This window comes from Cucurbita pepo, chromosome LG08, assembly GCF_002806865.2.
Source record: "Cucurbita pepo subsp. pepo cultivar mu-cu-16 chromosome LG08, ASM280686v2, whole genome shotgun sequence".
Taxonomy (NCBI): domain Eukaryota; kingdom Viridiplantae; phylum Streptophyta; class Magnoliopsida; order Cucurbitales; family Cucurbitaceae; genus Cucurbita; species Cucurbita pepo.
In genome coordinates this window covers 6,005,837-6,020,262 of record NC_036645.1, presented here as the reverse complement: position 1 = coordinate 6,020,262, position 14,426 = coordinate 6,005,837, and the positions used below count along the sequence as shown (strand labels likewise).

The following is a 14,426-nucleotide window of genomic DNA, read 5'->3' as shown; positions in this document are numbered from 1 at the left end:
GAGGTGCTACCTCATAAAATATAATAAGACAGTATGACAGTCTAACGTCTTAAATCTACATGACATAACTTAGGGTGAACTAATTTTTCTATTCTTTAGAATTAGTCAACTTGCATTTCCCATGAGTGAAAAATATCCTAAGTTCAGGTACTACCCCTTAAAATACGATAGGACAGTATGACGTTTGCTTATTTAAATATCATTTGTGAAAGATTAACTAGCATACCCTTTAGCAAGACAATAAAGACACACTTGGGAGAGCGGCCTAGTTTGCTTACCAGTTATCAAGTTACATGTGTGATCGAGATGGCTGTACTGCTCAAAAGATCTTTGGTCATTTCTACCGAATAAAGGCACCTAGACGCCTCAATACGTTATACTATCTAGCATAAGTCAAGCTCGATAGTATTGATCCTCTACTTCTATTGCATGGCAAGACACTAGAAGGTTTGAACTAGTCNAAAAAAAAAAAAAAAAAAAAAGATAGGAGGCGGAATCTCTAGTGTCACTGTTCTCATTGCTAATAGGTCTATTAAACTTTCTTAGTCATTATTGGATGTCACGGAGGTTTACTAGGTTCTTAGTACGTCTTTGTAGTTTAAATCTTGAACTCTCATTTCTAGGACACTATGAACTAGCTCCTTGAAACTAATCTAAGTTTCTGGGAGCACTAGAGTTCACCACTCACGATCCTAGGGTGTTCAACCTACTAGAAATATTCTGACCTAGGTTAACGTGAAATCGTCCTAGCTCTAACGCTCTACTTTTAACTTGATAAACTCATGCTTAATCGAGATGAAAGAATTATTGATGGTTGGGTTGGATTGGAGAAATCTTTTGAACCAACTCAAAATTTTGTGTTGGTTGGGTTGGTAACCACCACAAACGTCAATAGAGTTCACAACTTAACTTAAGTTGGATCGTTGGGTTGTTTTTTTTTTTTTTTTAATTATTTTAAAAAATTCGTATTTATTCATAATACATGTTATATTAATAACTAAAATCTCATAAAACTTAAATATTAAATATTCACAAGTCAGACTATATCACTGATATCAGTTACAAATGTCAAATATTATTAATTTCACAATAATCTTAAGAGTAGGATATGAAGTTACCCAACCAAAAAAATATCAACCTGCAAATCGACCGAAATTCAATTGATAGAAACTTTAGTCATATCAAAATCATTTTATATAATTGATAGACTTTAATATGGGTATTGATTATTTTTAAATTTANAAAAAAAAAAAAAAAAAAAAAAAAAAAAAAAAAAGTCAAAGGATAAAAAGATAAAACTTTTTGTATTTTAACCTCAACCTCCTCGCACTCATGAAGGTCACATTCTCCAACCAAAAAAAGTAAAAGGGCAAAGGTTAGTTTATTTTTACCGCCCACACTCATTGCCTTCTTTCAATTTTACCGTACTGTCATTCCTCCCACTTGGCATTCCCCACCTTTCTTTTTTTTTTTTACTTTTTACTTTTTTTAGCGCCAATTTTTATCCTCTTTTATCTCATAATAATCACACCTCTTATTATTATTATTATTATTTTGGCTAAAATATATAATTTTTATACTCCAAATCCAAACATTTTCGTAGCTAGAAAATTCTCGATCAATACTTAGATGCAATGTCCTCGACCAGCACTTATCCTTGTTTTAGTAGCGTTAAGTATAAAATAACCGTTGTTACTGTTGGTCCCGAAACTCTAGATTTTAAATTCATTTATAGTCATGCTCGGAGAAAAATGCATCATCCGTCCCATATATGTATATACCTAAATGGTTTAGTGTTATTAAATGTAATAATGATTTTTATAATAATACCGAAACGGTTTTCAATAGACAATGTTAAATTATAACCCCAAGCTACCGGATGTATAATAGATTTTAATGTCACGATATTGTTCAGCATTAGAAGTGATGTTCAAATAACCATTAAAAAATAATGAATAAATTTGGTCGATTTTGTCATTTGATTGAATTGTTTTTCGATATAAATTACTAAATTATAAAAAGAATTCCATATCACAAAATTTCACATCAATTAATGACAATTTGATTGATTCAATTTTTTTTTATTTTTATAACAATTCGTTTCATAAACTTTTAAATAATTATTTTATAATAAATTATAAAATGAATATGAAAATAATTGAAATAATAAACAAAAAAGTCACGTAGTCAATTACATTTCTGCCCCCAGCTTTAATTGCTTCAACAAGTACCACCACTACAACGATCTTTATTTTATTTTATTAAACAAATAATTAAATAAAATCTAATATCTTAAATAATGCGTTGCCTTCTTAAGCAAAATATTACACTTTCACTCGTTCTTCATTTCTTCGTCTCTCTTTCCCTCTCCCATGGCGGATTCCTCTCAGTTTCAGAGCGCCGCGTAGCTCCGTCAATGGTGAAAACCTCATTTCCTCTCTCTTTTATATCACCATTCACTTCCAAATCCATTTCTCTTCTTTCGTTTCATTGCTCACAACCTCTCTTTTTCTTTCTTTGATGATGATGATGCAGCGTTTCAATGGCGAACAGGGCCGATAGATACACTGTATTAATGTTCTACAATTGAAGAAATACAATAAACAGCTCAAATGCGGGTCAAGGAGATGCATCCTCTCTGCTGTATCTCTCTGGAGAATTTCAGCGGCGGAATCGGCGACCAGTCGCCGGAGGAAGCCTCGTCATTGTCCCGGAGTAGAAGCTTGCCGGTGAGCTTTCCGGCATTTTCGAATGCTAACACTCAGCAGATTTCTAGATCTGTTGATAGAGTGGCTGGAGTTCTTTACAAATGGACTAATTACGGTAAGGGATGGAGATCGAGATGGTTTGTGTTGCGAGATGGTGTGTTGTCGTACTCCAAAATCAGCCTTCTATCACAGCCTAATGACGATGTTCAATTGATCGGAAAGATTTCGACGAATCGGCTTTCGAGAAGGAAGCGACAGAAAAGTGGGGGAATCGTTCATTTGAAGGTGAATTATGGTTTCTGGATTGTGAATTTTGGGGGTTTTTGGTAACGAATTGATGAATTTGTTTGTCTCGATCTCAATTTGAAATTTGATTCTGTTTTGTTGTTGGGATTCGTGATCTTTGATTTCGCCTGGTGTTTTTTTATTACAGTTTTCTTTTAACTGATTGTTTGTGGGATTTTTAGTGGGTCAGTCACATCAGCAGGTGTTTTTAGACTGTTCTGTGAAAAACTCTAATCGCTTTTAATTTCTGACCATGTTCTTCTCATTTATCTTCTGGCTATTACAGTGATCCATTGACATTGCTGTTTCTTTTTCTTTTCTTTTTCAAATGTTCTTCCTCATAATTACATAATATTGTGATTAGCGGTAAACAGTGTTGAATATTATTTTTGTTCTTCTTGTAATTAAGGTTTTGGTTTTGAAATCTGAGATGGGGTTGAGTTTATACTGTCAGATGAATTTGGTTTTTATTTATTTTGGGGTTTGAGGAAACGTATGAACGTAAAGATCTGATGGTGGGTTAAGTATTATTTAAGGAAAAGGGTGACGTAGTTGCATTGGAAAACAAATTCTTTTATTTTGGATGGTTTTGTTTGGCTTCTATAGCTTCCACTTCCAATGGCATTTGCTGCCCCCCAATTTTTACTGTTATTTTGAGCTTAGCTTTAAAAAGGAAACAAACGAAAACAGGTGGGGACAAGAAACATTGGTGGGACACCACTATCCTCCATTTCTAAAACAAGATTTCTTCCTGAACTTTATAAGCGTAGGAGAGAGAGAGAGAGAATGAGAGAAAAATAGCCAGAGAAAAATAGAGGTTTATCTTTGTTAGATCTGGAATTTAGCTACTTGATTTTGGATGTTCCCTAGGCTTCTGCTAGTGATTAAGGAAATGGAGTCGGATTTTGATTGTGTGCATTTTCATGAGAAGCATTCAAGAAGCTGGTTTTGGTTTGTTTAAGGAAAGAACTTGAGCCCCTTTTGTATGGTTTTTTTGAATTTGAAGGGTGTTTTCCACTTTGATTCATTTAATTGGGTTCTTCTTTGGGTAAGCTTTTTTTGATGTTTTATCCATCTCTGACTGTTCTTGGTGGCTCTTTCCTTTTAGTTCAATTTGTGTCAAAATTTTAATATTTTAGCGTATTGAATTATGCCCAAATGGGTGTCAAAAACATTAAAAGTTTGGTCGAAAGACATTTTGGGATGCCAAGATCCATCCTTCAGGTAATTGATGTTGCGTATCCTATGCGCAGGTCTCATCGTTCCGAGAAAGCAAATCAGATGACCGACGGTTTTATATATTCACTGCAACAAAGACACTTCATCTGAGAACTGAATCAAAGAAAGACAGGGTGATTTGGATTCAAGCTTTAGCCTCTTCCAGAAGCTTATTTCCGTTGAGAATTTTGAATGATAACCTTCCCTTTGTACCAAATGATTTATCCGTTTCCACTCAGAAACTCGAGAAGCGTTTACTTGAAGAGGGAATCAGTGATGCAGTTGTTAAGGACTGCGAACAAATCATCCTCTCCGAGTTCTCAGAAATGCAGGGACAGCTGAAAGTACTTTTGGAACAAAGATCTTCTTTAATTGATACCTTGAGGGAATTTGAGGTAACTTCTTAGTTATTTGTTCATTGATCAATTGCGATCTCTTTAAAAATTGAAGAACCTTAGGAGCTAGGGTGTCATTTTGTATGAACTATTCTTGAAAAATATTATAAATTTCACTTTTTTTATGGGACCATTGTCATTCCACATTTTTGTTTTTATTTCTTTAATGTTAGGCTCCGGTGGTTAATATTCATTTTAAGCATTTGAATTCAACGTGGTGGCAGGCAGCTAATATAGAAATTGAAGCTAATGGAATTCACAATGGTGAGTACCAGTTGATGAAACATGAATTTTCCACCGAATGCAGTGGAAAATACAGTGGTAAGCTTGTTGTATGAACTATTCTGGTTTATTGTTTTACTCTTTGCTGATAATCATTTTGCCCTTATGTCTAAAAAGAAAAGTTAAGATGTATCTTCTATGCAAGACAATATTTGCTTGGATCAAGCTTTTAATTCGATCGAAAAGTTATTTTAGGCATCCATGGCTTTGAATACTTTGCTGATTCAATCTATGTTTTATATCGGTTAGGTATTGAATATCTCATTAAACGATTAATCAGTGAGTGGTACAAGGGAAATGATAATATGATGATCAAGTGAATCTCGTTCTACCACCTTTACCATTATTGTTAAGAAACTGTTGGTTTTTTTAATTTTACAGAATGTGCTACTACTGAGTCTTCGGATGATGTTGAGAAACAAGATCTTGACGATGGATCTGATGTGGATGAAAGTTTCTTTTATGACACAAACGAATCTTTTACAGAAGTCACTCTTGGCCGTGGATCAGTAAAAGGGGCTTCTGATTCCTCCGATACGCTTAAGGTTCGAGATAGTCGACAGGACAATGCAGAGAAGATGCACGACGAACAGATTGAAAATTTTGTTCATTCTAATGTTCAGAGAAGAAAAAAGCTTCCAGATCCCGTGGAGAAAGAGAAACGAGTCAGTCTTTGGTCTATGATAAAAGACAATGTTGGAAAGGATCTTGCACGAGTTTGTCTCCCAGTTTATTTCAATGAGCCCATATCATCCCTTCAGAAATGTTGCGAGGATATGGAATATTCTCATCTTGTAGACCAAGCATATGAACATGGAATACAGGTGAGAAAATATGCAGTTTATTTCAAGATGCTACTGTTTTTGTGCCTAATCTTTGAAATTTATTAGCAGGGGAACAATCTCCTCCGAGTCCTCAAGGTTGCTGCATTTGCTGTTTCTGGTTATGCTTCCTCTGAAGGACGACATTGTAAGCCATTCAACCCTTTGCTAGGGGAAACTTATGAAGCTGACTTCCCTGAGAAAGGGATTCGCTTCTTCTCGGAGAAGGTTGGTACATAGGGATGTGTAGAACAAGTAGTATAATTATGATTATGATTATGATCTGATGTAAAATGTTTATTCTTTGGAGTTGTAACAAGACTGTACAGCTCTTACCAATTAGTTGATGCTCTAGCTTTAAGTAAACATAGGAAACTCATTAATCATAATAAAAGGCTACCTTCTTTACAATGAATGATGTTTGAACTTCAGGTCAGTCACCACCCAACCGTCATTGCGTGCCACTGTGTAGGTAGAGGATGGAAATTCTGGGGGGAGAGTAACCTCCGATCAAAATTTTGGGGTCGTTCGATTCAGCTCGACCCTGTTGGAGTTTTGAACCTGGAGTTTGATGATGGAGAAAGATTTCAGTGGAGCAAGGTGAGAATGGATGATGGTTTGTATTCTGATGAAAACAGAGAAAAAGAAGTGCTTTCTGTTCCTGGTTTTATTCTATGTATTCTCAAGTGCATTTATAATTTTCAGGTGACAACAAATATTTATAATCTCATTCTTGGAAAAGTATATTGTGACCACCATGGTACGATGCACATACGTGGTAATAGAGAATATTCTTGCACACTTAAGTTCAAAGAGCCTTCAATTCTAGATCGAAATCCTCATCAGGTTAGTTAATTTGATTGTTTAAACTGGTCATTTACCTTCAATTTGTTTGCAAAATGTTATATTGAGCTGTTTCAATGTTTTTCCTGACTGAATTCTCAATTTCACTATATATGGTATATGTCTTTAATCCCCTTGGGTTGGTTTTCCGGTCAATAAGGGCTGATGTAAATAGTAAAGAGCTTAGAGGAATGCGTTCAGGTCATGGTGACCACCTACGTAGGATTTAATATTCACGAGTTACCTTGTCAACTAAATGTAGTAGGACCAAATAGTTGTGTCTGAGAATTACCGAGGTGCACTCAATCTAGCTCGAATAATCACGAGGATAAAACTAACCTTATTACTTTTCCATTTTATACGAAATCACTAGGTTCATGGATTTGTTGAAGATGGTAATGGTCGGAAGGTTGCCACATTATTTGGCAAATGGGATGAAGGTATGTATTACGTCGAAGGTGAAAGCAATGGAAACCCGAATCGCAGCAGTTCAAGTGATGTCTCAATGCTGTGGAAAAGCGAAAAACCTCCTCCTAATCTCACTCGTTACAATTTAACTTCATTTGCCATCACTCTTAACGAACTAACAGCGGACCTGAAGGTACATATGATGTATTAACTCTATATTGCATTCTTGTCAAGTGTATTTACAATGCCCTTAATCTTATCTGATCCTTGGTGTTTGATCACGGTTTAAGGAAAGGCTTCCACCCACGGATTCAAGACTTAGACCAGACCAGCGACATTTAGAAAACGGCGAATACGAAAAGGCAAATGCAGAGAAACAACGCTTGGAGAGACGGCAACGAATTGTATGTTCAAGATGCTACATTTAGTTGTAGGCTTTCAGTTAATAAAATAAGTGTAGGATCCTTTTGCATTTACTGCAATGCGTAAAACAAGTCCAAAGGAAGCGATGAAGTAAAATGAGATTGTAGCATTCTTAATGGGTTAGATTTATAAGTGTGAGATCCCACGTCGGTTGGGGAGGAGAACGAAACGCCCTTTATAAGGGTGTGGAGACCTCTTTCTAGCAGACGCGTTTTAAAAACCTTAAGGAGAATCCCTAAAAAAAACCCCAAAGAGAATAGTATCTACTAGCGGTGGACTTGGGCCGTTACAATAAGCCTCTAGAAGGCTAGCGCCCCGTCCCTTTTGGATATAGATCATATGCAGATACGGTTAGTTATAATTTAGGCAGGCAGGATTTTTATTTGAACCATATATCTTACTGTGATTCTTTTTCCTTTTGCCTTATTTCTTCTATCATTCATTGTTTCTCTATACACAGTCAAGGAAGTTGCAAGACAATGGTTGGAAGCCCAGATGGTTCCATAGAGAGGGTGAAGACACAGACGAGCCATACAAATACATGGGTGGCTACTGGGAAGCACGAAAAGAAAGAAAGTGGGATGGTTGCCTAGATGTTTTTGGCGAATTGAGCGAGAACTTGGTCGGTGAATCGGGATCATGATTTTAGTCAGGTGAGTCGTCGATTTTCTTTGCATATCCATAGAATTTTGCCCTGTCAATGAAAGACCAATCTAAGTTTGTGCATATTATATTGCTCCTTAAGTCTTCTTCAATTTCCTTCAACTGTAAAGTTGCTTTCTGAATATCCTAAGATGGCCAATATTCCAAATATCATTTAATACAGAAGATATACTTTTAAATATGTCTATCAATGAGTTTGTATAAATCCTACCTTATTTTGTGTGTTATTTTCTATTGTATAATCTTCAACTTATATCCACATGATCCATTGGTTTAGAAAGTAGTAAATCTCGTGTTAACTTAGTTGAATCAAATTATTTGAGATCATCATAAGTGAAAGAAGTCAATATAAGGCTTTCTATCTCAGTTTGGATGGATTTCCCAATTTTAATGGATCTATTTCTTTCATTCTAAATCTTCTCTATTATCTACAAAAATATGGGTTGCTTCTTCCTTCCATGGTCTTGGAATTTGCCAGATAATGCCAGCAGTAGCTCGAAAACGTTGTAGAAACAGCGACGAATACCAGTAGCCTGCCTTTCTTCTTCAGCTCCATTCTTTTCAGTATACTTCTTCTCAAAGGTTGATAAGAACTGGTGTTTGAGAAGAACTGGTGGTTCTTTGAGCGCTTAGGTAGAGAATTCTTCTAGGTCAAAATCTTATGCCTATCTTCATTGTCATCCCTCTCTCTCTACCTTACTTCTTTTCTCTCTACCTTACTTCTTTTTTAGCTATTGTTTAGTTTTATGAGGTTTGGATTGGGAGTTGGGGTCGGGGAGGGGGGAGTTTGTAATTTTTCCTCTCAATTCCATTATGTAATGTTCAGCTTAATAAACACTTTCGTCATATATATATATATATATAATTTTTTTGCATGAGGAGTATGAGAAATTTTTGTAACTTTTTGGGTGATGTATGAGTGAAATTTATACCAGAGTAAGTAATTAAGAGTCATTTTTCTTTATCGAAGAGAATTATATATTATAAAATTTATTAAAAAGTTGGATAATAATAGTTAGGTTCCACCTACTTGGGTTGAAAAGTGGAGAGCTAGCCCCACTATAAAAAAAGAGGTTATTGTTTCCTTTCATCTTACTTAAGCCGTTTGAAGCTAGTTAGAGAATATGTTTTCTTACGGTTCGAAGCTAGTCAGAGAATATGTTTTCTAACGGCTCTAGGCCAGCATTTTGGGTGATCTAGCTTGGGTCAATACGCTCGAATACATTTTGTGACGGCTTTAAGCCAACATTTTAGGTGATCTAGCTTGGGTCTAATAGGCTCGAACTCTTTCCTACTAATCTAAACAACTCTTTAGAAGTCTAAATTAAATTATTTTATACAAATATAACAAAAGCATCGTATACATGATTTTATACAATCATTAAGTACTAATTATTTCTTGTATTGATTGATTCATAATCATGGGATTGACAATTGAGTCAAACCACACTCGAAAGTTGAAATTTCCTCCTTTTCTATTCCCTTTTCATTCTATGATAGAGATATTACAAACTTTATGGTCTTCCAAAAGGGAAAAGGGAGATATGACATTGGCCAAGTATGTATACTAAAAAGTTAAAAAGGGCTCTAAAAGCACTTCCCTTTCAAGCATGGCAAACCATTTCTGATTCCTCCAATACAATTCCCACTTCAGCCAGCCTCTTATCCTTGTACACATACCATTTGGCACAAACCAAATAAACCCCAAAATTCAAAGCACTCAAAATGCCCAAAAGCCAATAGAAATTGTAAAGCTTCCCTTGGTTGAGGTTATCAGCCAACCATGGCTTGTTGCCTGTTATTTTGTGCACAATTGTCACCAAGAAAGAGCTCAAGAAAAACCCTAATGATAGTGTGCTTAGAAACAGCCCTGTGCTCATTGTTTTCATCCCTTTTGGACACTCCCTTAAGAAGAAGTCTAGCTGCCCAATGTAAGTAAATGCCTCACCTGCCCCTACCAAAAAGAACTGTGGTATCAACCAAAACACGCTCAATGGTACGTCGCTTGTCGAATTCATAAGACCATGTAAACTCGCAACGCTAAGTCGCTTTAGCTCAATGAGAGCTGCAGCCACCATTGCGAGAATCGACAAGACTAAACCGATGCCAATTCGTTGTAATGGGGTCAGGCCTTGAGGGTTTTTTAGTAACTTTCGAGCGATCGGAGCGATGAGTCGATCGTAAACAGGGATGGTTATGAGAATGCTACCTACAAAGAAGACAGTGAGGGAGGCAGCCGGAATTTGGAATGAGTTTCCAAGGCGGCGTTCCATGGTTGTGGCTTGTGAGACAGAAAAGGTTGTCATTTGAGCATAGACTGTCCAAAACATGATGTTTGTGGCCCAAATGGGTAGCATTCTTATCACCATTTTCACTTCTTCAACATCAGTTAAGGTTGATATGTTCCATTTGTTCATCAATGTAATATCACCTCCTTTTTCTGGTTCTTTGATTGCTGCTTTGTCCAAAAATCTGTAAAAAAAATCAAAACTTTAGAAGAAATTGAAATAATTTGGAAGAAGGTGTTAATTGGGGAAGGTTGAAATTTGGATTTTCTCAGCAAAAACAGACAAGAAGCATGAGTACACTGATTTTGAAGACAGTCTGTCCTAAACAATTGTTCTCGTGACCCTTTTTGATTTCTTCCATGAAATTATTGTCCATTTCTTTCCCACTAGTTCTTACNTCTGTTTTTTTTTTTTTTTTTTCTTCTCGTGTTTTTTCTTTTGTTTTTCCTCGTGGGAAAGATACATCGGGTAGGTTAAATTATGTGCAAGTGGGTGTTAGAGGTTTGAATCTCGATTGAAAACTTTCAAATCAGTTAGACTTCATCAGTTGAGTTATTACACAGGTGAGTAAAAAAATTTAGTTTTTTACCAAGCTCGAGCATAGGTTAATGGCTTAAAACATACCCGTTTGATCTTAAAATTAGTAGATTGAATCTTTCATAAATAAATGAGTTTGGCACCACAAAAATACTCAAACCCTAACCATAAAATCAAATAGATAAGGAGGGAGTAAAAAAATTGTCAATTTTTTTTTAAAGAAAGAGAATTTAAATTAGGTGCAAGTGGGTGTCATACGTTTGAATCTCGATTGAAAACTTTCAAATCAATTAGACTTCATCAATTGAGTTATTACGTCAAATCAATTAGACTTCATCAATTGAGTTATTACATGTGAGTAAAAGACCAAAACAAGGAAAGAAATTTAGTTTTTGTTACCAAGCTCGAGCATAGTTTGAGGACTTAAAAATACACGTCCTGACCCTGAAATCAGTGGTATGAATCTTTCAGAAAGAATTAAGCTCGGGCACCACAAAAATATTCAAACCCTAACCACAAAATCAAATAGATAAGGAATGAGGAAAAAAAACGTAATTTTTTTTTTAAAAAAAAGGAGGATTTAAATTAGGTGCAAGTGGGTACCAGAAGTTTGAATCTCGGTTGAAAACTTTCAAATCAACTAGACTTCATCAGTTGAGTTACCAAAAGACCAAAACAAAGAAAGAAATTTAGTTTTTCATTGAGCTCGAGCATAGTTTAACGACTTAAAAATACACATATGACCCAGAAAGAACTAAGCTCGGGCACCACAAAAATTCTCAAACCCTAACCACAAACGCAAAAAAATTGGAATTGAAAATTTAAACATAAATTTGAGTAATTTGGTTTGAAATAGTTTTCATATTCTATTATTGATAGATTGATTCTTTTATCATCACAATCCTTCTAATGCTAAAACTTCAATTTTACTTAACTATCACTCTAAATTAATTCATTTAAAATGACGTGTTAAAATATCTTTCTATTATTGGTCCATATTTTGTGAGGGTAAAAAAAAAAAAAAAAAAAATTAATTAATTGTGTTTGGTATTATTATAAGTTAAATATTATAGAGAAAATGACTTGGACCAATCACTTTAATCCTAAAATTTAAAAAAAATATCTTAATTTTTAAGTATAGAATAAAGTATCTCTCATAATTGATAGATATTTGAAAATAATTCACTTCAAAAGTAGACGATAACATATTGTATGGACATGAAGTGTTCGGTGTCCCGTCAATTGGTTTGTTCTTTGATCTTTTTGTTTCATATGAAAAAAATTTGGATTCACAATTTGTTTGGTTTGGTATTTTTATTAGTTAATAAACACAATAAGGTAGAGATGGGCTGAAATGGCTAACCTGAATTGTTTGGAATGGGGAAGCTTTTGTTTCTTCATCTTCCCATCTCCTTCATCTCCAACCTCATCAATGTCGAATAGAAACGACGAGTCTGATGGCAAATCGATACGTCGTTTCCTCCAAGCAGCGACGAAAACGGTAGCGAATTGTGTCAACGGGCTACCCACTAGCTTCTTGAAGCGATATTTTCTAGTACCGGAGACGAACACGATTAAAGTAGTGACAATGGCGCAGGCACAAATGCCGTACCCCCATTGCCGTCCCAAGTTGTCCTGAATGTAGACGAGAACCGTCACGGCGGCGAGCGAGCCAATACTTATGAAGAAGAAGAACCAGTTAAAGAAATTGGTCATTTGAGACCTCTCCTCCTTGTTTGTTTCATCAAATTGATCGGAACCGAACCCGGAGACGCTGGATTTCAAGCCGCCGGTGCCGAGGGCAATCGTGTAGAGACCGATGTAGAGGAATGTCAGCTGAAACTCGGTCGCCGGAGTGCAATTCAATGGCGCCGATGCCGTGCATCTCGGTGGCCGGAGCGAAGGGATTATGGTAGAAATTGTCAAGATTATAACACCCTATTAACAAAAAAAAAAAAAAAAAAAACATATTTTTCATTCAATTTTCAAAAAACCCATATGAAAAAAAATTGTATAAATTGAAATTAGAAATGGGAAAAATAGTTTTTTTCTTTTTTACAGTTGCTTGAACGGCTGCAAAGATGACGATTGTGAGGTACCTAAAATCATGAACAAAAAGACAACCTTAAACAAAGAAAAGTAAGATCAAAATCCAAAAAGGTATGTTTTTTTGAAATAGAACCTGCCAAGAAACGTATCAGCAATGAAGCCGCCAAGGAGACAAAGCATGAAGGAAGTGCCAAGGAAATTGGTGACAGTGTTAGCCGAAGTGGCATTCCCCAAATGCATGGTTCCTGTCATATACGTTACCAAATTCACTGCAATTCCTAGTGTTGTTAGCCTCTCTACAGCCTCACCTCCTGAAAACAACCAAATTTATAAGAGTCACGACAACGACGAAAAAAAAATAGTATGAACAAGAAGAGAAAGAGACCGACCGAGAATCATCGCAGCTGCGGTCCAGCCACCGGTTTTGGAGCGGTCGGCGGGTCGGCCTTTGTAGTCCCAAGCATCTGGAAGAGTTGGTTTGGACTGTGACTGAGAGAAGGCATTATTGTTCATGGCTTTAGAAGAAAGTTTTGAAAAGGTGTTTGTTTGGGGCAATCAATGAAGTGAGGAAAGGGGTTTTTTATAGGGTGGAAAATGATTGAGAAAGATCAAATTTTTAATTATTAGTTGGTGAAGTGACTGAAATAGCCTGTTGTTCTAAAAAGGAAGAGGCAAAGGCCAATGAAATAATATTCGAACCTCACGTGAGGTGGAGGTGGAAACATGAAGAAGAAACACTATTAAAACGGGTTATTTAGAATATAATTTCAAATGCTTTGTTAGTCTAAAAATGGAATTTTTCATCTTCCTCAATTTTCATTTCAAATGATTTATAACTTGAAAGAGAGGATTAGGATATAATGGACTCAATCATGCCAACTCAAAATTAAATATTCTATCCCCTGAATTCAGTAATTATACGGTTTAAGACTCGTGTCAAGTAACTGTAACTCAATCGATTAAAGCATACTTTATCGACCGTGATATTATATGAGATTATTTATTTCTCTAATTCAAATTATAAGTTCAGTCTAGGTTTGTGTTTATTTGGACATTGATTTTTAAAAAAGAAGTCGATTTTGTGTGTAATAAGTTTTCAAAGGGTAAAAATGTCCAATATATTTATGAAACTTTTAATTTTATGTTTATTAGGTCGCTTATGTATTCAAACTACTTAAAAATGAACTCGGTGCTATATATAACATTGGATTTTATGTGTATTGGAGATTTTTTTGTGTCTAGTACGTCTATGAATTGTATAATATCGAAAGGGTTAGTGACCTATAAGAAAAAAAAATAAAAGATTTGAAAGATTCATTGGACACAAAATTAAAGTTTAAGGATTTATTCAACACTATTCAACACTTTTTTGAATATATTCCTTATCCGGTTCCTGTTCATGCCACAGGTAAAGTTCTTTCCAGCCTATCTCGTTTGGAGCGAGTCCTATATTGAAAAGTAACTACCTAGGTGCTACCCTGCCTAAAGGATTCCATTTGTTTGGTT

At 35.5% G+C, this 14,426-nt stretch overlaps 2 protein-coding genes across 5 annotated transcripts; one reads left to right on the top strand and one right to left on the bottom strand.

Moving 5' to 3' along the window:
• Positions 1 to 2,327: 2,327 nt before the first annotated feature.
• On the top strand, positions 2,328 to 8,887 carry LOC111800403 (oxysterol-binding protein-related protein 2A-like). 4 transcript variants are annotated; one of them, XM_023684081.1, is made up of 12 exons: positions 2,328 to 2,419; positions 2,536 to 2,993; positions 4,247 to 4,606; positions 4,831 to 4,927; positions 5,270 to 5,712; positions 5,782 to 5,937; positions 6,142 to 6,309; positions 6,415 to 6,555; positions 6,926 to 7,153; positions 7,251 to 7,364; positions 7,844 to 8,036; positions 8,525 to 8,887. In XM_023684081.1, the coding sequence occupies exons 2-11, from the start codon at positions 2,613 to 2,615 to the stop codon at positions 8,024 to 8,026; spliced, it is 2,271 nt and encodes a 756-aa protein (XP_023539849.1). In that variant the 5' UTR covers positions 2,328 to 2,419; positions 2,536 to 2,612; the 3' UTR covers positions 8,027 to 8,036; positions 8,525 to 8,887. The 4 variants fall into 4 exon arrangements, 3 of the variants coding, with proteins under 3 accessions (XP_023539849.1, XP_023539848.1, XP_023539851.1); XR_002815985.1 differs by lacking the exon at positions 8,525 to 8,887 and having other exon boundaries at positions 7,256 to 7,364; positions 7,844 to 7,973; XM_023684080.1 differs by lacking the exon at positions 8,525 to 8,887 and having other exon boundaries at positions 7,844 to 8,273.
• Positions 8,888 to 9,427: 540 nt separating this feature from the next.
• On the bottom strand, positions 9,428 to 13,459 carry LOC111799781 (protein NRT1/ PTR FAMILY 6.3-like). The gene is made up of 5 exons (XM_023683260.1): positions 13,310 to 13,459; positions 13,054 to 13,231; positions 12,931 to 12,970; positions 12,235 to 12,809; positions 9,428 to 10,518 (listed from the first exon to the last, which is right to left on the bottom strand). Exons 1-5 carry the CDS (start codon positions 13,431 to 13,433, stop codon positions 9,651 to 9,653), a joined length of 1,785 nt encoding a protein of 594 aa, XP_023539028.1. The 5' UTR covers positions 13,434 to 13,459; the 3' UTR covers positions 9,428 to 9,650.
• Between the last annotated feature and the right edge of the window lie 967 nt (positions 13,460 to 14,426).